Here is a 21662-nt window from a genome sequence, read left to right as displayed (position 1 = left end):
GGTGGCCCACCTTAGTCCCTTCGCTTGTGCAACGCGTCACAGCAGAACAGAACTTGCCACCACTATAGTTGAAGTCTAGAGATGATAGTTGCTAAAGTTCGAGTGATTATTATTCACAATTTCACATATATATTAGTCACGTACAGTTGTTTACAATGCTTTTATTTTTTAAATTGTCTCACGTCTAAAGCCGTCTCTTATATGACTCTCCGCAATATTGGCATCATCAACCAAGTATGGTCTAACAGCCACCACTACAGTTGAAGTCTAGAGATGATAGCTAGTTGCTAATGTTAGAGTGATTATTAATGGTATATTAGTCACAGTTGTTTACAATGCTTTATTTTTGTAATTGTCTCAAGTCTAACACCCTCTCGTATATGACTCTCTGACAATATTATTGTTGTTATTAGTGCACAATCGTCGACTATTCAATAAAACTAGCTTCAAACATCAGGAATCAGATTCGTTTACACATAAGAGGGGAGTTGAATTGAAATTGCTAACCTTGAGGCGATGAGACAACTCAATTACGCGTAATATGTTTGTTTAATATTTCACGGAAGCTATTAGTGAAATTACGCTCTACAAATGAATATATGCATCAACTTGGTTCGAGGGGAGGACACAGAAGCACTGCTTCGATATTTTCTCTTTCTCAAACTGAGCCGAAAATAGATAAAAGCGACCTCACGCGACATGGCAAGATAGTATCAAATAAGCAAGAGTGACACCAGCGCATACTTCGTTTACCATGGGCACGATAATTGGTACACCAGAGGTGCATCCTTCCTGATCGTCTAGAAATGGACCTAGTTACATAATAAGTCTCAGATTTGAATTCCCACCCCCTATATTGTATTGTCCTTATGACTCATTTGACACCGAAAAGGAAAAAAAAAAAAAAAAACAAGACGACAATATTAGTTCGCTCAACGACTGTTATACTGTATGAAATATGGAGGACTATTCAATCATGAATGATTATTAAATATAGAACATGAATTGCCTAAAATAGTTCAATGCTCCTAGAGTCTCCTAGGGTTTCGTCTATCTTTCTCTTAGCGTCGATCCTCTAGTTCGAGGCTCTACTCACGATTTCGATCGTGAGTTCGTTTTCTTTTGCTTGTTTTCTTTGTTTGCTTTGTTTTCTTCTATGCAGGGCCAGGTTGGTAGTTCAATGCGAGACCAAATTCGAGCAGGGAAACAACCGGTGGGGGAGTTCATATCTGATGAAGGAGGGGTTTTTGAGTGGGAGGAGGGCTTCGATGAGAGTCGTGGAAACGAACAATTGCTCCTGGTAGGAAAAATTTGGGCAACGAAATCAATTAATGCGAAGGCTACGATTGAATCTATGATTAGGTTGTGGAATCCCTCAAAGCCAATGATAGGGAATGCGATCGATATCAAGGAGAAAATATTCGTCGTTCGATTTGGAACGGAACGAGATAAAGCTAGGGTTTTGGAGGGTCAACCATGGCACTTCGACAAGTTTCTATGGTGTTTCAACGAGCCGAACCGAGAAGGTAAACTTTCTGATGTACCTCTCTTCTTCTTCCCTATTTGGACACGGGTCTACGACCTACCAATTGTAGGGCGGACTAGTGAGTCGAATTTACAGAAGATAGGGGCGTCGCTTGGAACCTATATTGCAAAGGATGTTGGGCCTATTAGTGAAATCGATAGAGCTATACGAATAAGGGTGTTGCATGACGTCCGAGAACCCTTGAAATCAACAGTGCCTATCAAGATGAGGGGAGGAAGGGTGGTAAACTTTGATGTCAAATATGAGAGATTACCTCTTTATTGTTACGGGTGTAGCGGAGCCTTGGCAACCATGGATAATATAGCAACCCGAACTAGAGGTGAGTCTTCTCTTTGTTATTTTTGTCATTCTCATTCTGAGTCGTCCTTACATTTATTCCGTGACTGTAGTGTCGCAAAATGGGTGTGGGATGCTATTGGACTGGATTGGGAAGGGGAGGGTGCTGCGTGGGGAGAGGATGGAGATGTGCGGGGATGGATTGAGGAAAGGTGGAGAGTCTTTATGGCGGAGGAATACGGGAAGTTCATGATCGGGTGTTAGGCTATCTGGGAGCACAGGAACAAGGTGGCTTTCGACGGGGTGCGGGTGGACCCGGAAAAGGTGGTGAGGCGTGTAGTGGACATTGTGCAGGAAGAGGTTGGAATGATGGGGTATGCCGGGTGTGGAAGGAGAGGAAGGAGGGAGTGCACTGAAGAGAGGGAGCCAGTGGGTTGGATACCGGCACCGGAAGGGACAATTAAGATAAATGTGGATGCAGGAGTCAAGGATGGGGAAGGGGTTAGCACCGGGGCGGTGTGTCGAGACAACCGTGGAGAGGTGAAGTGGGGTATCACGATAAGGAGGGATGTGGAGTGGGAGCCACGCTTTGCAGAGGCGATAGCGGTTATGGATGGATTACAAGAAGCTCAAGCACGAGGACATAGGCGGGTTTCTTTGGAGAGTGATTGTCTTCAAGTGGTTGATGCGCTTTTGGAGAAGCGCAAAGGGCGCTGCCCGTTTTCCCTTTTAATTGATGACATTTTATCGTTTTGCAGTTCTTTTGATTCTGTTGCTTGGTCTCATACTAGTCGCATTAATAACTCTGTAGCTCATGCATTAGCTCATATGTTACCTAGGGTGTATGGCAAAACTGTTTGGCCGTCTGTTTTACCTTCTGTTGCGAATTCTGCGGCAGATTATGATTTATCATTAATGAATTAATACCCGTAGGGGTGTTTTCCTCAAAAAAAAAAAAAATATGGACTATTTATGAATAAAAAGGTTTTAAAAAAAATGCTGTAAAGACTCCAAAAATCAAAGGGAACATGGAAACTATGGGTAGTAAGTAAGGTAGTTGCCATAAAAACAAAATAATAAATATTTTCCTAATTTAATTTGATTTTACCGTAATAGACTAGAGTTCTTTTTGGAAAAAGATTGTAAGTTGTGAGATCCCCCAACTTTACTCTACAAATAAAAGGGTAATTAAATCAAATTTACAATGACCTAGTGAAAAAAAAAACACTTTTTCTTTTTATCGCCCTGAAATTGCTAATACCGCCCGAGTAAAGGTCAAAAATACCCTTTCATTAATTCATTTTCTTTAATTCATTTCACCTCCCACTTTATCTTCTGTTATTTAACATTTAACATCTTAGTCTTTAACAAAGTCATCCTTCATTTATTTTTATCTAAACGACAATTCAAGGTAATCTGTCATTAGTTTACGGGATGTAGTTGGTATTTATATCAATTGATACAATATTTATTGTAAATTGATTGAAATTATTGTATAATAGCCTGAAAATTCTGGGTTAAACTTCTAATAATTACTTAGGTGCTGCTATGACTACTCAATTGATCAATCAATATCACTATTAGTCAAAACAGAAGAAAGGATGAATCAATCTAATGATTTCCTTGACTACGAACAATCTAATCATTTATAATGAATCCAAAGATACCCAACAAACTAATCAATCCAATGGCTTCCATGAATCTGGGCAGTTAGTTCATCACCACATCCGGGCTTGTTCGTGCCGTGCTGACGATCACGCCATGGGTACCTCGTACGTCCTACACGATCAGACGGCAGTCTGTTCGTGCGACATACACGAGAACACCATCGCCACCTCGAGCGCGATACATGATCACAACACCTAACTTTCGTGTGCTTCACACAAGCACACGACGGTCTTGCTTATTCATAACGGATCACAACTATGGATTATGGTTGATTATGGATTGAAATTGATGATGATGGCTAATGAACTATGCTAGATTGTTAGTTGATTTTTATGATGAATAATGTGGTTGTCTTTAATCATATTGTACTCTCGAAAATTAAATAAAGTCAGTAAATCAAATTCGATTTATTTGCCTTGTTCGTTGTTTCCGATTCGATTTATTTGCCTTGTTAGTTGTTTCCCTCTTGTAAATCGATGTTCATGAGTCGAAATTTTTTGTTTCCGAGAGGGCTTTTGATTCTGAGAAAAAATTACATAGTTGTGAATTGTGATCTTATGTGATAAGAGAGAAATAGAGATAACGAAGGTTAAAATCGGAAACATTATGTTAAATTTGGGCGACATTAGTAAAACTCGGGCGATAAAAAGCACTATCATGGGCAGGCCTAAAAAAACACGAAAGATGAACCATGGGGGTTAATCGAACAAGAATAGACGATCTCGATGACCATATGCTTACTCAAATACTACTCAGACTCCCCAATTGTGCAACCGTACTAGCATGTAGTCCTGTGAACAAGCGTTGGTGTGCTTTAATCTCCGACCCCAACTTTTCGGTCCAGTTCGTTGACCACAAGAAGAAAACCTCGGGTTTCGATCATGAAGATGATCAACCACGGTGGAACTTGATTACAACCACAAAGTCTTGGAAACTACCATTGACCACAGAATTCATATTTGGGTCGACAAAAGTGTCACTAAAATATCTGCCTTGTAATACTTGCACTACAAGGGCGACATTTAAGGACTTGTTGTTATGCTCTGATTACAAGATCTATAAAGGACGTGGCCGAGTTTATTATATTACCAATCTATTAACCAAACAATGGATTGCTCTTCCACCATGCCCTAGTAGTGATAAGCATAAATGGGAGACGATAACAAATGTTGCTTTCATATGCCAACCACCTTATAACAAGGCTCAACATTATAATAAGTTTAGAGTTGTCAAGGTTAGTCCTCTTCGTATGGATTACACATTCGATTTGGTCGTATATTGTTCTGAGATTGGTGAACGGAAGGAAATTAAACTTAGGGTCCCCAACGAGGTTGGACCACTCAGGCTTGTCAATGAGGAAACCGAGACTGTTGTTTGTAATGGCATCATCTACTTGAAAAGTGGGTTATGTAACTTATGTTTGGTGGCATTTAACCCGTTTGATGTGAATGCCTCCTCTTGTGAGATGACCCATGAGGCGAGAGTTATGCCACCACTACCCGATTTTGGGTATTTGAAAGAGTCCTCGGGACAATTGTTAGTCGTGCATACTCCTCAGAATGGCTTGTGGTACAGAAAAGATGGGACAACTATTACATTGGAGATGGTAGTGTGGAAGTTGGACCTGAATCAAGAGCCTCTCGTGTGGGAAACGACTTTCCAAGGCTTGTGCAAAGGCGAATTGCCCCATTACTCGAGATTAGAATGCTACATATTCGCCCAAAGCATTGACATACACCCATACAATCACAAGCTGATTTATTTGTATCTTATCCCCGGCAAAAAGGTTGTTTTGTGCGACACGCGAACAGGATGCATAACGTCTTCAAAAAGTTTGCTTTATTATGGCAAGACATTTCATAGACTTGAGCACCCATGGTGGCCCACCTCAGTTTCGGCGCTAGCCACCACTACAACTAGAGTCTAGTAATGACAATTGCTAAAGTTTTAAGTGATTATTATTCGCATATTAATCAATGTTTGTCTACATTGCTTTTATTTAGTAATTGTCTCGCGTCTAAGACTGAAGCGCATTCCAAAATCCAAACTGAAGCGCATTCATTCAATGAAACTCGCCCTGTCATGCACCAATAAGTTATAATCAATTTTCTACGATATACCACTTAATAAATTTTTGAAGAAATTAGACTCAGATTAATCGGAGATCCTCTTAATGATGCTAATAATGGGGATAAAAGTTGGATTTCACGCATCACCAACAGAATATGAGGTTTGATCGAAGGTCCTTTCTTTGTGTTGGGGTGGGTAGAAGATGAAGGTGTGGAAGGAAGAGACAGAGAGTAAAGTGTCCTATTGTAATGAGATAGTTTTTCTATCTTTTTTTTTTTTTTTTCTCTTGTTGGTTGTTTTGGGCTGGTAAGCAGTTTTGGATGTCCTAGTCCATTTCGTTTGATGGATGGGCTATGATATTGTAATGGTTCCGTCACTTTTTTTTTTATAACTAGTCGTTGTGCCTCGCCCTCCTGGGCGCGGAGCCCCAATTTGATTAACCGCTAACATGATACTAATGGGATTTCCGTATAGTTAATGTGCGCCTGACCTTAGACTAGCATGGTAATTACTTGACAAAGTTGGTCCCTACCATTTAGCAGACACATCGACAGCCTTACGCTACCATCTTAGGCAGTCAAAATCCTATAGTATAGCCATGGGGCCAGAACGTATAAGTTAATAGCTGGGTCAGTAATCGGGGAGTAGTGGGTTGCACCAGAAAGAAAAAATAAAGAAAAGATTTATCCGGAGCAAATAGTGGTGAATTGCCCTCTAACACTCTATCAAATAACAAGATTTATCCGGAGCAAATTGTGGTACACCCGTACAATTACAAGCTGATTTATATGTATCTTGCGTCCGAAGAAGAGTTTGTTTCCTGTGACATGCGAAGAAGATGTATAACGCCTTCAAATAGTTTGCCTAACTATTGTTTGTCAAAATTCCTCAGACTCGAGCACCAATGGTGGCCTACCGCAGTTCCTGCTTGTGCAATGCATCACAATAGAACAGGAGTTGCCACCACTACTGATTACAGTTACTACATAGCTACTGATTTTTATTAGCATACTAATCACGGTTGTCTACGTTGCTTTATTTTGTAATTGTCTAACATCTAAGATCGTCGTCACTGACAAAACTCAGTGACAATAATATGTGTACACTCATTATTGGACAATCGTCGACCATTCAATAAAACTAGATTCATCATATAAGCCTTCTGAACAGCAGCATTTAGCTCAGTAAGTTATAATCAAAGTTTGAAGAGCGTATTATATACCGCCATTATGAGACACTTACCTGAATACTGCTCTTGAGTAAGCCCTGAAGGAAACTTGATGTTAAATTTGATGCCTCAACTTGCCTTTTCTCAATGGTTCTTTCGCGATAGACACACCCTTGCCCTTAAAATGCCTATTCATACGACGAGCTAATAGTAGAGTTGACGGGTACAGTTAAAATACAGCATTGTCTATTGCCCAAACCTGAAACAAAAAACAGAACGAACCGACACGTTGCTTGCTAGATACCCTATATAAAGTGTTGGAAATAGGGGCTTTCTTTAGCAAAGTCATTTTTCCATATTGTCCCACATTGGTGAGGAAATGAAAGATGTATATGTTTATATATCTCATCTTGCCTTTCACTATCACTAGTGGGTCAAGGGAGGCTTTTGTGGAAGCCTTGCGAGGTGCTTAATTCAGCTCGCACACGCGCGCGCCGTGCCCGAGCCCGGCCCGGATTCGTGATTTGGGATTTGGGATTTGGCAATCGCCTGCGGCGGGCTATGCCTACCTTTTTGGGCCGAGTGTGTGTTTTATGCTGCTTCTGTTTTGGTGTCAAAACAGAATAAGAGAAACAGTCAATCCGACTGTTAGTGGGTGAGCAAAAGGCTCCTGTTCTTCAGGCCTTGACTGCTGCAGTTTAGGGGCACATTTTTAGCTTCTGAAACACATTCCAAAACACTCTTCTTCCTCTCTTCTCTTCTGTTCTCTAATATAATTTCTGGGTATTGCTTAATTTCGTTCCAAGTCTCTCTGTCACGAGTGGGCGTGACAGTGAGGAGGTCAGTAGTGTGATCCTTGGGGAACTACCGCACTAGTCGATCGCCACCACGGTCGTGCGGGCAAATAGTTTTCAAGGCAGTGGCATCCTACCACGGCACTACGTTTACGGTTCTATCTTTCTACTCTCCTTCGCTTATTTTCGAATCTGGTTTTTCCTGTTACCGCAATTAAAACAACAATTTGAAAACTATTTTTTTGTTGTTGCTGTAACCATGTCTGTTAGTTCGAAAATTGCTCCTGAATTGGCGAAATTGGAGTCACTAGATGGTCATAATTATAAGCGCTGGTCCCAGAAATTATTGATGTATTTTGAGCAGTTAGATATTGATTACGTCTTATTTAATGACCCGTCTAAACCTATCACCCCTACTGATGCTGAGAAGACCCCTCCTCCCTCTAAAGATGTTAAGTCCAATGAAGAGGATATTGCAAAATTTGTGAAAGATAACAAAACTGCTAGGTGGCATATTCTGAATAATATGACAAACACCCTTTTTGACTTATTTGTTGTGAATAAGTCTGCTAAATTTATTTGGGAGTCTTTAGAAACTAAGTATGGGGCTGATGATGCGGGGAAAAAGAAGTATGTTGTGGGAAAATGGTTGGGATTTCGGATGGTGACGGAAACCCATCATGGATCAAGTCCATGTCTATGAAAACTTATGTGTTGATGTTGTGAATGAGGGCATGAAACTTGACGATATCTTTGTAGCTAATGTTCTGCTAGAGAAATTCCCTCCCTCCCCGGTCCGATTACCGAAACCAACTTAAGCACAAAAAGAAAGACCCGTCCCTTAAAGAACTTATAGGACATATGAGGACCGAGGAGGCTAATCGCCTTAAAGACCTTCCCGCTAGTCAATCTGTGATCAAGTTTTATAACTTTATTCTTCTTTGTTAAAGCTAATTTGGTTGAGTCCGGTGGTCCGTCTAATCTTTGAAATATAAGGGTAAGGGTAAGGCCAAGGTTGGTCAGGGTAAGAACCAGGGTCCTGCTAAGAAGAATGGTCCAGGGAAGCATACCAAACCGGTTCCTAAGATTGAAAAGCTGCTAAGGGCCCTATTGTCTGCTATGTCTGCGGAAAACCCGGGCACAAAGCCTACCAATGCTCGAGAAGAAATCTGCTGAGGCCAATGTTGCTTGTGATGATGATGTTATTGCAAATTGTGGTTGTGGAAGCTAATCTGGTGGGTAATGTTGCTTTGAATGGGTCTTGATATCTGGAGCTTCGAGACACCTCTCTGTCTTTGATAGGGGTTTATTTGCTTTGAGTTCGAGGAAGTTCTTTGATGGGTAATGCGTCTACATGGGTAATTCTTCATCTGCAAAGATCACGGGCAAAGGCAAGATCTTTCTCAAACTCACCTCGGGAAAACACTTGCTCTCGAATGTTTTATATGTACCCTCATTGCGTCGAAACCTTGTGTCCGTGCCTTGCTAAACAAAGCTGGTTTGAAACTTGTTTTTGAGGCTGACAAGGTGGTAATGTCGCGTAATGGGGAATTTGTGGGCAAGGGTTATCTGTCTGGGGGGGTCTTTTTGTATTGAACTCTGATTCTGCTATTAATAATATTGCATCTTCTTATGCTTATATCGCTGAGTCTATTGATATTTGGCATGGTAGGTTAGGTCATGTGAATGTGGATTATATTAAAAAACTTAGAACTATGAGTTTAATTCCGAGTTTGACGAGTCAAGAATTCTCTAAATGTGCTAGCTGTGTTGAGGCTAAGTTTACAAACAAGCCTAGTAAACCTGTGACTACTAGGAACACGAGTCTTCTTGAGTTAATCCACACCGACCTAGCTGACTTCAAAAATGTTGCAAGTAGAGGTGGCAAGAATTATTATGTTACGTTTATAGATGACTGTTCTAGATACACCCGTGTCTATTTGCTTAAGACTAAAGATGAAGCTGAACAATCTTTTATAAACTTTAAGAATGAAGTTGAGAACCAACTTGACAGAAAAATTAAAAAGGGTAAGGTCTGATAGAGGTGGTGAGTATAAATCCAGTTATCTAGCCGACTTTTGTCTTTATAAACGGTTTAATACATGAGACTAGTCCACCTTACTTACCCCAATCCAATGGTGTAGCTGAACGTAAAAATAGAACCTTAAAAAAAATGATGAATGTTATGCTTTTAAGTTCTGGCCTATCTGACGATATGTGGGGGGGGGGGAAGCAATTCTTTCAGCTTGTCACATTCTTAACCGTGTACCTCATAAGAAAATTGACAAGACACCCTACGAGATTTGGAAGGGCTACCCTCCTAACCTGAGCTTCCTTAGGGTATGGGGGTGTTTAGCTAAAGTGGGTTTACCTGATTTTAGGAGACCTACCGTTGGACCTAAGACCTATGATTGTGTGTTTATAGGTTATGCTCAAAATAGCTCTGCTTATAGATTTATGTCTTTGAGTGACTGTTCTATATCTGAGGCTAGAGATGCCGAATTTTTTGAGCATGTTTTTCCTTTTCAGAAAATTGTTGTACCATCTCCTAGTTTATCTGTTGCATCTCCTGATTTGTCTTCACATGCTAGAGCTAGCTCTTCTATTCTTTTTCGTTGAACCTAGAAGAAGTAAAAGACCTAGATGCCCAAAGAACTTTGGTGATGATTATGATACAACTATGTTGTCTGAACTTGGATACACTGTTTGTGCTAGTGATGAGTTTGTTTCAGCCTTTTTAATAGAAGATGACCCAAAAACCTATAGTGAGGCAATGAAATCCATTGATGCTAATTTTTGGAAAGATGCTATTAAAAGTGAACTTGACTCTATTGTGTCAAATCAGACTTGGGAGTTGACTGATTTACCTAAAGGTAGTAAACCCATTACAAGTAAATGGATCTTTAAAAAGAAAATGAGACCCGACGGTACAATAGAGAGGTTCAAAGCTAGACTTGTTGTTAGAGGCTTTACACAAAAGAAGGGTATTGATTATTTTGATACTTACTCTCCTGTGACCAAAATTTCGACTATTAGGACTCTTGTCGCCTTAGCTGCTATTCATAACCTTGTTATACATCAGATGGATGTTAAAACTGCCTTTTTGAATGGTGAACTAAGGGAAGTGATCTACATGTCTCAACCTGAAGGTTTTGTGATTGAGGGTCAAGAGAGTAAAGTGTGTAAACTGAACAAGTCACTTTATGGACTGAAACAAGCACCTAAACAGTGGTATGAGAAATTTAACAACACTTTAATAAGTAATGGCTACGTGGTTAACAATTCTGATTCATGTGTTTATTCAAAAAAGATGGAATCTGATTGTGTAATTATATGCCTATATGTTGATGACATGTTAATACTTGGTAATAATTTGGAGGTCATAATTAGAACCAAAGATTTTTTGTCATCACAATTTGAGATGAATGACTTAGGAGAAGCTGATGTTATCCTAGGAGTTAAGGTCATCCGAAATCCCAATGGAATCTGTCTAAGTCAATCTCATTATGTTGAAAAAGTGTTGAAAAAGTTTAACTGCTTTGATGATGTGCCTGCTAGAATACCCTATGATCCTAGTGTACACTTGTGTAAAAACTTGGGCAAGAGTGTTTCCCAAGAAGAGTATGCTAAAATCCTAGGGAGTGTGATGTTTTTAATGAACTGTACTCGACCAGATATTGCTTATGCAGTTAGTAGACTGAGTCGTTATACACATAACCCTATTAATGAACACTGGAATGCTCTTCGTCGTTTACTAAAATACCTAAAAGGAACAGTTGACTTATGTTTGCATTATAGTAAATTTCCTGCTGTGTTAGAAGGATATTGTGATGCGAATCAGGTTGCGGTAACGATGAGATCTGTTCTACTAGTGGTTATGTCTTTACCATGGGTGGAGGTGCTATATCGTGGAAGTCCTCTAAACAGACTTGTATCGCACGCTCTACCATGGAATCGAGTTCATAGCTCTTGAGTTGGCGGGACAAGAGGCGAATGGTTGAGAAACCTTTTAGCTGATATACCAGTATGGGGCGGACGGTTGACACCGGTCTCCCTGCACTGTGACTCGCAGGCTGCTATTGGTGTTGCAAAGAATAGTGTCTACAATTCGAAGAACAGACACATTCGAATAAGGCACGCTGCAGTTAGACAACTCCAAGACAACGGAGTGATTGCTTTGGACTATGTGAAGTCCGAAAACAATCTTGCTGATCCCTTTACTAAAGGGCTGGCTAGGAGACTAGTCGTTGATACGTCGAGGGGAATGGGGCTTAAGTCCTTAGGTCAAGAGTGAGACTTGACTAGGTCTAAAGCTTCTATTCCTATGGCGTTATATGATTCATAGCCTTTATGGTGGTGCTTTGAGACGCACTTGATGGAGCATACACCAGGTTGGACTTAGGTCCTTAATGACTCATGTGAGAAGTGCTATTGAGAAGCACTTGAGTCACCTACGTAGGTGTAACAAATCATTAGACTATGAGAAGTCTTTTGATCACATCTATTAGTACCGAGGTAAACGCATAACTCTAAAAGAGCGCGTTGCACTTTCGCGAACGATCTTAATCAAGGTATGATATGTGTTGTGGGGGGTATCGACCGAAGCTCAGCTAGGAATTCAAATCGCAAGATATTCTCTCGCTGTAAGTAAGTTGTTTCCTCATTTCACTAAAGTGTCAATTCAAATCGAAAGATATTGATACCTAAGTATCCAATCCTTCCTTTACCCATGAATTCTTTTTCTTTGTCTCTGGCGCCCCTAGTGGGGGATTGTTGGAAATAGGGGCTTTATTTAGCAAAGTCATTTTTCCATATTGTCCCACATTGGTGAGGAAATGAAAGATGTATGTGTTTATATATCTCATCTTGCCTTTCACTATCACTAGTGGGTCAAGGGAGGCTTTTGTGGAAGCCTTGCGAGGTGCTTAATTCAGCTCGCGCGCGCGCGCCGTGCCCGTGCCCGTGCCCGGATCCGGATTTGGGATTTGGGATTTGGGATTTGGGAATCGCCTGCGGCGGGCTATGCCTACCTTTTTGGGCCGAGTGTGTGTTTTATGCTGCTTCTGTTTTGGTGTCAAAACAGAATAAGAGAAACAGTAGTTTAGGGGCACGTTTTTAGCTTCTGAAACACATTCCAAAACACTCTTCTTCCTCTCTTCTCTTCTGTTCTCTAATATAATTTCTGGGTATTGCTTAATTTCGTTCCAAGTCTCTCTGTCACGAGTGGGCGTGACAGTGAGGAGGCTGTAGTGTGATCCTTGGGGAACTACCGGCACTAGCCGATCGCCACCACGGTCGTGCGGCAAATAGTTTTCAAGGCAGTGGCATCCTACCACGGCACTACGTTTACGGTTCTATCTTTCTACTCTCCTTCGCTTATTTTCGAATCTGGTTTTTCCTGTTACCGCAATTAAAACAACATAAAGTTCTATATACTGAACAGAGTTTGGCAATGGACTTATGGCATACGACATTCTGATTTAACTTAACACCGGTTTGAAAAAATACCAGGCATACAGTGGTTTTGAAACCCGGGTTTTACGATTTGACTACAGTGAACGTATAAGCACCCGGATAAACTTTTGAAACTGAGCCACAGAAGTAGATGAAAACGCTCCAGGATTCCGGTGGCACGTCTAGCATTTAGGTAATACTGCCCAATGTTCACACCTGCAGTCCCCTCTATATTGTTATTTCCAAACAGAAGACCATCACCATCATCTTCGTCTTCATAATTACGCTATGAAAAACTACCTTTACTAAAGAAACTACAGTTTTGTGGCAGTGAACGAATGCAACTCATGGCTAATCCCGGGAAATCACGACTCATAGCACAAAACGACAAGTCAACACCAAATAAAAACATCCGATCCCCAATGCTCTTAATTCTCTCCCACACTCCCAATTCATCATTCAGCCTGTAAACTAAGAATGAAACAGACGAGAATGAAATAGACGATCTCCATGGCCTTAGGGTAACCAATCTTTTCGGTTTTTCACCACCATCCTCGACACTAGGAACAACCGATACAACATTAGCATCGCCATTTCCATAATCGTAAATAATTAAAAAAGCTCCACCGAGATGATCAATCCCATATATCTTATCTCTAAACTTGACAACATCATGACACTTGGATACTTTACCATCCTACACCGCCTTCCATTTTCTGTCTCTAACCCTCAAAGCCATCAACTTGTCTGTATAGCACAACACCATGACTAACAAATCATCATCACAAGATTCACAACACGGGTTCTTACAAACGACCGCCTTTTTCAGATTTTTCCCGCCAAAAGTACCTAAACTCATTCTCCCTACCATCCTTCTTTGTGACATTTCCTCGAACAGGTAGTAGGCGTAGCAAAAACCCGGGATTGACAAACGTAACCTGATTCTCCAACAAGTCCAATCCCTTAATCGGGGGTACCCGGTTAATTCTCCGATTATGAGTAGAATCTCCGGTGGAATCTCAGACCATGGTGGATTTGATCTTGATTTATTTGACATTTTTGTGTTACTTTTAACCTAAATTAAAGCGAAGTTTGATATTTGTACAATTTAGTCAAGATTATTGCAGATTTGGGTGAAAAATGGATGAGACTACAAATCAAAAGGAAAAGAGTCAACCGAAAACAATTAAACAATTAAGTATTTGATCTCAATGTTTGATCAAAATCAAAAAGACAGATAGATGTTTCAGGTTTCTTAACATGACAGTTTGATCAAAATCAAAAATACAGACAGATGTTTCAGGTTTCTTAACATGACAGTTTGATCAAAATCAAAATACGCTGATCAATTCTCATCGGGCCTAATTTTGATGATGTCGAGATCTTCTTTTGTATCATCAAAGTTAAAGTACCAATCATTAAAAATTGGATAACCACTGGCATCACAATACTGTACCAGTTTTCCTGGCCAACAGTTTGCTGCATTCACCCCATGAATTCTTTGATTTCCGGTTTGCTCTTCATAGACATCATGCACCCTTTCTGCCAAATCTACCCAATCAACGCAAGTATCAAGGTCGACTTCTCCTAGTCGATCCCCCAAATCGTTTTCCGCAAAATAGGTACTCTCCCAATCACCATTTTGATATTCTACTATTGGTACGACATCGAGTTCCCTATGAACAAAGGGTTGGTGCTGGTAGTCATCATCATCAGCGGCAGCAGCAACATCATCATTAGCATTAGCATTAGCATTAGCATTAGCATCTTCCTGAGGTACTACATTGCCAGTATCTGTATTATCAGTTTCTTGTCGATTCCTAGCAATACGAAGATTATCATCCCGCTTAATTGGAATTGGATTATAGATGGTTTGAGTAGGTCTCCCATTGATATTCTGTTGCAAAAGAAAATTGCCAATGTTATTGTGAAACCATTAAATAAGACGTACTATGTCATCACCTTTTCTCAAATACAAGCATTAGTTAGTTTAACATGGACAATATAAACAAGGTTTACCTGAGTAAAGACGCACAAAGTATCAGCTAGCTTTATCTTCCCAGAGCTGCACCAAATTTCATTCGATGATGCATCATGTTGCAAATCGATCAAACATTAAACTTGAGCGATATATCACATTAAAGAAGATATTGCATATTGCAACAGTTGAGCATAGATACACAGTAAAGCACAGACGACGTCAAAATACTGTCAGCAAAGCATTAGTGTACCAAAAACCAATCAAAATCAGTTCAGATATCCATAGACAAATCGAAAAAAATAAGAGATAGTTCTTGTGATTCTCACCTTGACTTTCCGAATGTCACAGTAGTTGCAGAGGTCATGATTCCGCCTTTTATATTACAAAAAATAACAATCCCTCAAATTCTACATTCCCTTAATAAGTGTAAATACACTTTAGAAGCGGAATTAACTGTTATAAAGAAAACTTACCACCTATTAGCTCATCCAATGCTTTACATCCAGTGGTACACTGTTGCAAAAGACAAATACACTGATATGAAACCATGGAGCAAGACAACTGTTAATTTTTTTTATTGAGTACAGACAACTGTAATTATTTAATTTTACTCAAAATCAGGAAATCATAATTGAAGGAGACAGAATCTTACCTTGAGTACAGCACGACTAGCAGTAATGTCACAAAAATCCTGATATCATAGATCAATAATATAAGCATAACCAATTGAAAGAGACTGATCATAGTAAATCGAAAATAACTGAAATGATAAAAGTTGACTGCACTTTGATTCCAATGAGAATGAAGTCATTTTATAAGCTCATGACTGATTAATTCCAGGTGTTCAGCATCGGCAGTAACTCACCAGCAGTCGAAAGGGTTCCTCAGCCATTTTTGCTGCCAGGCCAAGAAGAAGGTTGTGCTGATGCTCATAAGTATATGCACGAGCATAGATGATCTGAAAGGAGGAGGCAATAGTCAGTGAAATGATCTCGAGGTATTGCTTAATCTTTAGAGTAAGAGACAGTTCCCATTTACATTGTCCAGAACAGCTGCAGGATCCATACCAAACCTTTCAGCAATAGGCACTATGCGGTCAGGTCGGCTGGTAGTAAAAGTAAGGTAAAGGAGAAACACAGCTAAAGGCACATCATGTACAAAAATGCTTGCTGTCGTAAAACCAAGCAAAATACGTATATAGGGTGTGGATACAAGGTTCCTTCAGTATCTATGTAGGCGACCTTTCCGTTTCCTCCTTTCATGCTTGTTGGGAGCTGCAAATCAGGATTATTACGGAGCATAAGTAAAATGATAGAACAGTGTACAGACTACAGATCTAATATGTGCATCTGGATTTCCACTTAAGTCAGAAGGTTTACCTGAGTGGTGACGCATAAAGTATGAGCTAGCTGTGTTTTCCCAGATCTGAGCCAATTATGATGATGCACGGTGTTAGAAGTGCAAATAAATTAGCCATGAGACTCGTATAGTTGTATTACATGTCAAAGCAAAAACTTGTATTTTGCTAATGTCGAACACAAGCATGGAAAAAATGCAGCAAGCATAGCTTTGATTATGAACTGAGCAAAGATCTGTTTGATGTCCACAGCACTCACATAAAAGATCAGATAAAGAAAACGATGATTCAGTAGATAAATCTTATAGTTTCTCACCGAAACTCTCCAAATGTCTCAGTTATTGCTGAAGTTTCAATTCCACCTTTAATTCCAGAAAACAACCCTTCATCAAAATTTTGCTTTCAGTAGTGTAGTTGTATTTATAACACTAGAATTTCCGAAAAGGAATTTACCTGCCAATAGCTCATCCAATGCCTGGCTTCCAGTGGTAATGCGGACGACTGACTTTCTCTGTTACAAATGACGATTACAGTGGTTGTTAGTGTGACAATTGAGAAAACATAGTTTAACTCATGCTTTTGGAATCAGAATGTTAGAGGAAGTAGAAAACAGTATCTGACCTTGAGTAATGCATCGCTTCCAGTAATGTAACCGTAATTCTGATATAAAGTAGATCAGTGTAAGCAGAATTAGTTCAACACTATGAGAGTCAGTGACAGCAAATATTAAATGAAATCCGTAACAGTTGGCTACTAACCACTATTTTCTCAACTGCTTCACAGATTTTGTCAACTTTGGCCTCTGATAGTCCTTTGATTCCAGTAAGACTCTAAACATGCGATTGTAAGACACACAAAACATACCGAGGAAAGACAGAAAAAAAACAAGTATAATGCTAGTTAGAATGCTGCGTAACCTTCTTTGTGTGCATCAACAGGCCATTGCATGTGTAAATGCCAGCATCTTGAAGCTTCTTGACATCACCGGCATTGATTCCGTGAGTGATCACTTAAAATGTTGCAATGATTAAAAGGTGGAGAGTTAGTTAGATGACAATACCAGAAGTTTCATAAATAATTATATGGAGTATACATTTTAATCGCAATCCAATAAACACACAGAGAATTATAATCTTTGAAGTTCCGAGTTCCAAACGCAAACATGCAAGCTTTAGACACAACGATTAAATAGATTGTGACACAAAACGACTTAATAAAATGCCGAACTACTAAAGGCAGAAGCAGAAGCTACAGATTAAATTTTCGAGTCAGTCATTGCTATTAATTAAACTTAGTGCGATTATCGCTTATGCAGCTGCAATACAGAAAAACGGAACTCTAGAATTTCAAATTCTAAATATCAAACTCTCAATATCAGACCGCAACTCATTCATAAGCGACAAAATATAGATCATGAACATTAATCACCTATAGCACAAAAAGAAATGCAAGACAACTTCAAAATTTGAAGCTGAGTTTCGTTCTTGTAAATTTATAACAATATGCAGTCAGATTAAATCGATTTCACCTGTCAAGCGCTAATAATACGCGGAATGACTTGATGACATTCAAGAGACGAAATGCACATGCGTAAAACTAGCAGATCAAACCTCTTTATAACACAATCAATCAACTGAGATAACGTCAATTTCAAAGAAAATAATAACGCCTAAAACAAATATACGAAATCCTACGTATTTGCTAACAGAATTCAGAGTATGAAATTTTGCGATATTACTGAATTTATCTCAGAAACTTGAGTATATCACAAAACTTACAGCACGAGACATTATAGCAGAAAAACAATTAAGTATTCCGTAACATTTACTCAATATAAAACTTCCTTAAATTACATGTATACACAATAACATACAAAAGAAATAGACGTCAGATGAATTTGTGGATTAAAATTCGCGGTATTGAACTTAAATAACAAAATCAAAACAAATTAAGCAACTAAACAACAGAATTCGAGCTCTAAGAACATCAATAACATGAAAATCAAGCATTTAAAGCTCCGAGAAAATCAGTAAGTTCAAAATTCAACAAATTACGCGACTAAGCAACAAAATTCAAGCTCAAAAATATCAGCAATTTCAAATTAAGCTCTTTAGCCTCTTTGAAAGCCGCATCAAGTTCTTCTTCAGCTAGTGGAAACGAATGATAAAATTTACAGCAACCGGCATAGATTCTAAATATCAAACTCTCAATATCAGACCGCAACTCATTCATAAGCGACAAAATATAGATCATGAACATTAATCACCTATAGCACAAAAAGAAATGCAGGACAACTTCAAAATTTGAAGCTGAGTTTGTAAATTTGTAGCAATATGCAATCAGATTAAATCGATTTCACCTGTCAAATGCTAATAGTACGCGGAATGACTTGATGACATTCAAGAGGCGAAATGCACATGCATAAAACTAGCAGATCAAACCTCTTTATAACACAATCAATCGACTGAGATAACGTCAAGTTTACAGAAAAGAGTAACGCCTAAAACAAATAAACGAATTCCTACGTATCGAACAGAATTTCGATTAGGAATTTTGCGATATTAATGAATTTATCTCAGAAACTTGACTATATCACAAAACTTACAGCACGAGACATTATAGCAGGAAAATAATTAAGTATTCCGTAACATTTACTCAATATAAAACTTCCTTAAATTACATGTATACACAATAACGATACAAAAGAAATAAACGTCAGATGAATTTGTGGACTAAAATTCGCGGTATTGAACTTAAATAACAAAATCAAACAAATTAAGCAACTAAACAACAGAATTCAAGCTCTAAGAATATCAGTAACATGAAAATCAAGCATTTAAAGCTCTGAGAAAATCAGTAAGTTCATAATTCAACAAATTACGCAACTAAGCAACAGAATTTCAAGCTCAAAAATATCAGCAACTTCAAATTAAACGATACGAAGTGAGATTTAGAAAAATACGCTTATCGATCGTCTTGAACAAGTCCTCGTCATCTTCAAGTTGCTCTCTCTGAACTAGCTGCATTTCCTGGCTCTGTTCTTCAGGTCTGCGTTAAAACACACAAAAATCATTCACATGATCGATTACGAATACGACAAAACGTGATGAAAATTTTCCGATAAAAACGCGGTGATTATTTCGAAAAAACGCATACAAAAATCAGGTAAAATTGTTTGAAAAGCTGAGTAAGTTGAAATAATTGTTGAAAAAGACGGCGATTGGATTAATTAAGAGTGAGTGCGTACATTTCCGGCATTATAGTAGTAGAAGAAGAAATTCGAAGAAATGGCGTGAGCGATTTGATGTGGTGTTAATTTGTTTTAGAGAGAGAGTGAAAAATTTTGATATTGTGAGCTGAGTTTGTTGTTGGAGGGAATTTTATAGAGTTGCTCAGTTAGGCGGTTAACAAAATGTTAACGGGGAAATAATTTTGCGTTTTCTCGATTTCTCACGGGTGTCCGTAGGGGGCCAGGGTCGGGTGAGCATCCACCTAAAATCGGACTGAATTGAACTGGGATGGGTCGAAAACCGAAAAGTATGACGGTGGATCAAAATCTAAATCTGAAAATTTCGATTTTGGACTGGACCAAATCAGTATTTTTCGGCTTGGTTTGATCTCGGACCAAACTATTAAATTTTCATTTTTAAGTACTTCGTTGTACATATGATTACGGAACGAAATTGTTTTATGGTGCGTGTTTTTGGGGGTAAGTATTTTCCCCACAGGTCGTTCATGTCAGCAAACTTGGATCGAATCCAAGTTATACTTGGCGAGGGATTATTGAAGCGAGGGATGTGTTAATGCTGGATATGCATCGTAGAATTGGTAATGGCCTGAGACCCTGAGTACCAATGTTTGGAACGACCCTTGGGATGCAGGTTCTTTTTCACGCAAGATTATCACGGCTAGAGGAGCTCATGATCCAAGTATGGTGGTTGCGGATTTGTTAACTACTGATGGGTGTAGTTGGGATACGCAGTACGTAATACTTTCCTACCTATTGACCAGAAACATATTTTAAACATGCGTATAAGACGGAGTGAGTATTTCAATTAACATAAATTAACACGATATTACTTTATTTAAATCAATGTATATATATAAAAGAGACTTTTTTTTTCCAAAAAAGCTATGAAAAAACTCATATACAACCAATGACATCACGACACGTGGCAAACTAGGGTTAATATCTATTGGTTAGTGTAGGGTTAGGTTAGTAATTTTAGATGTGTGGTTAACTTGTTAAGTTACTCTAATTAAATTATCAAGTCTAAACTCAAAAATGTTGTTGAAGAGTCCTGAACCCTTAACCTCTTGATGCATATCCACTTGTTATTACCATTGTGACACATTCATCTCTTTGTTAAATTTGTAGATCTTTTGTTATAATATGTGTAAAATTTGAGTTAAAATAATAATTATCTATAATAACTATTAAATATATACTTTTAGTTTATATTCAATGTAATGTATTTTCTGAGTTAATTAAATATACTACAAAAAAATTAAACAAAATATTTTATTTACTTATAATAATTATTAACTAAGTTTGTTGCCTGGCCTCACCGGGCTACCTATATTTACCATTTAAATTTTATTTTTTATAAATCATAATTGCGTTAGACTTTTTTAACACATATATATACGATTTATAATATATTGTTCTATGCTATAACTTGAAATTACGATGAGATGAAAAATTTATCAACAAATTATGAGACACATTCACTTATTCTCCCGCTGTTGATATTATTACTTCCACGACATCTCCCTTGTTAATACTATTCCGTTCACTACTACTTCGCTTATTGTTGTATCTTTGACTATTTCCGCTATTCTTATAGTTAAATTCACTATTATCATTCATTTTATCAAACTTATATACGGAGTATTAAATAAATAAAATATTTTCTTAAATCAAATTGTTAGCTAGTTTTTCATACTTTGTACGTTGTTACTTGTTCCTACTCTTACTTATATAACATTTGTTTCACTACTCCCGCGATCATTTTTTTCACTACGCCCACATTTAATACTATTAAATTATTAATTTCACTGTTATCATTCTTTCTACTATGACTTTCACTATTCTAGCATTTATCATTGTTACTCTTACCACTCAAATCTGTGATTACTTTCATATTTACTACATTAACTATTGCTACAATTATTTTCACTATTTATTGAGTTACACAAATTTTATCAGGCTTATATATTTAAATAAATTTATCAAATATTTGTTTAAATTTTTTTCTTGCTTAATTTTATCATATTAAATTTTATATTAGTTTATCATCTAAATGTATTAGAGTTCTATATTTAAATATATAAGAAATATTATACTA

The 21662-nt window shown here is 38.3% G+C and overlaps 2 protein-coding genes across 2 annotated transcripts; one reads left to right on the top strand and one right to left on the bottom strand.

The window, feature by feature from the left end:
- The first annotated feature begins 2191 nt into the window (after positions 1-2191).
- Positions 2192-2746, top strand: LOC141634494 (uncharacterized). Its single transcript, XM_074446648.1, has one exon. It carries the CDS (start codon positions 2192-2194, stop codon positions 2744-2746), a length of 555 nt encoding a protein of 184 aa, XP_074302749.1.
- Positions 2747-14221: 11475 nt separating this feature from the next.
- Positions 14222-19668, bottom strand: LOC141642332 (uncharacterized). The gene is made up of 16 exons (XM_074451111.1): positions 19562-19668; positions 19277-19362; positions 17232-17323; positions 17073-17144; positions 16936-16974; positions 16768-16825; positions 16631-16676; positions 16337-16382; positions 16170-16231; positions 15996-16062; positions 15823-15915; positions 15610-15648; positions 15431-15470; positions 15284-15329; positions 14996-15041; positions 14222-14873 (listed from the first exon to the last, which is right to left on the bottom strand). Exons 1-16 carry the CDS (start codon positions 19570-19572, stop codon positions 14322-14324), a joined length of 1395 nt encoding a protein of 464 aa, XP_074307212.1. The 5' UTR covers positions 19573-19668; the 3' UTR covers positions 14222-14321.
- Between the last annotated feature and the right edge of the window lie 1994 nt (positions 19669-21662).

Source organism: Silene latifolia, chromosome 2 (genome assembly GCF_048544455.1).
Source record: "Silene latifolia isolate original U9 population chromosome 2, ASM4854445v1, whole genome shotgun sequence".
Lineage (NCBI taxonomy): Eukaryota > Viridiplantae > Streptophyta > Magnoliopsida > Caryophyllales > Caryophyllaceae > Silene > Silene latifolia.
The sequence above is the reverse complement of the archived record's forward strand: the minus strand, read 5'-3'. Positions and strand labels throughout refer to the sequence as shown.

Coding starts and splice junctions, on each gene's coding strand:
- LOC141634494 (XM_074446648.1), top strand. CDS start 2,192: ATGGGGTATGCCGGGTGTGGAAGGAGAGGAAGGAGGGAGTGCACTGAA.
- LOC141642332 (XM_074451111.1), bottom strand. Junction 16,975..17,072: donor AAGCAGTTGAGAAAATAGTG/GTTAGTAGCCAA, acceptor ACTTTATATCAG/AATTACGGTTACATTACTGG. Junction 15,471..15,609: donor CTAGTCGTGCTGTACTCAAG/GTAAGATTCTGT, acceptor CTTTTGCAACAG/TGTACCACTGGATGTAAAGC.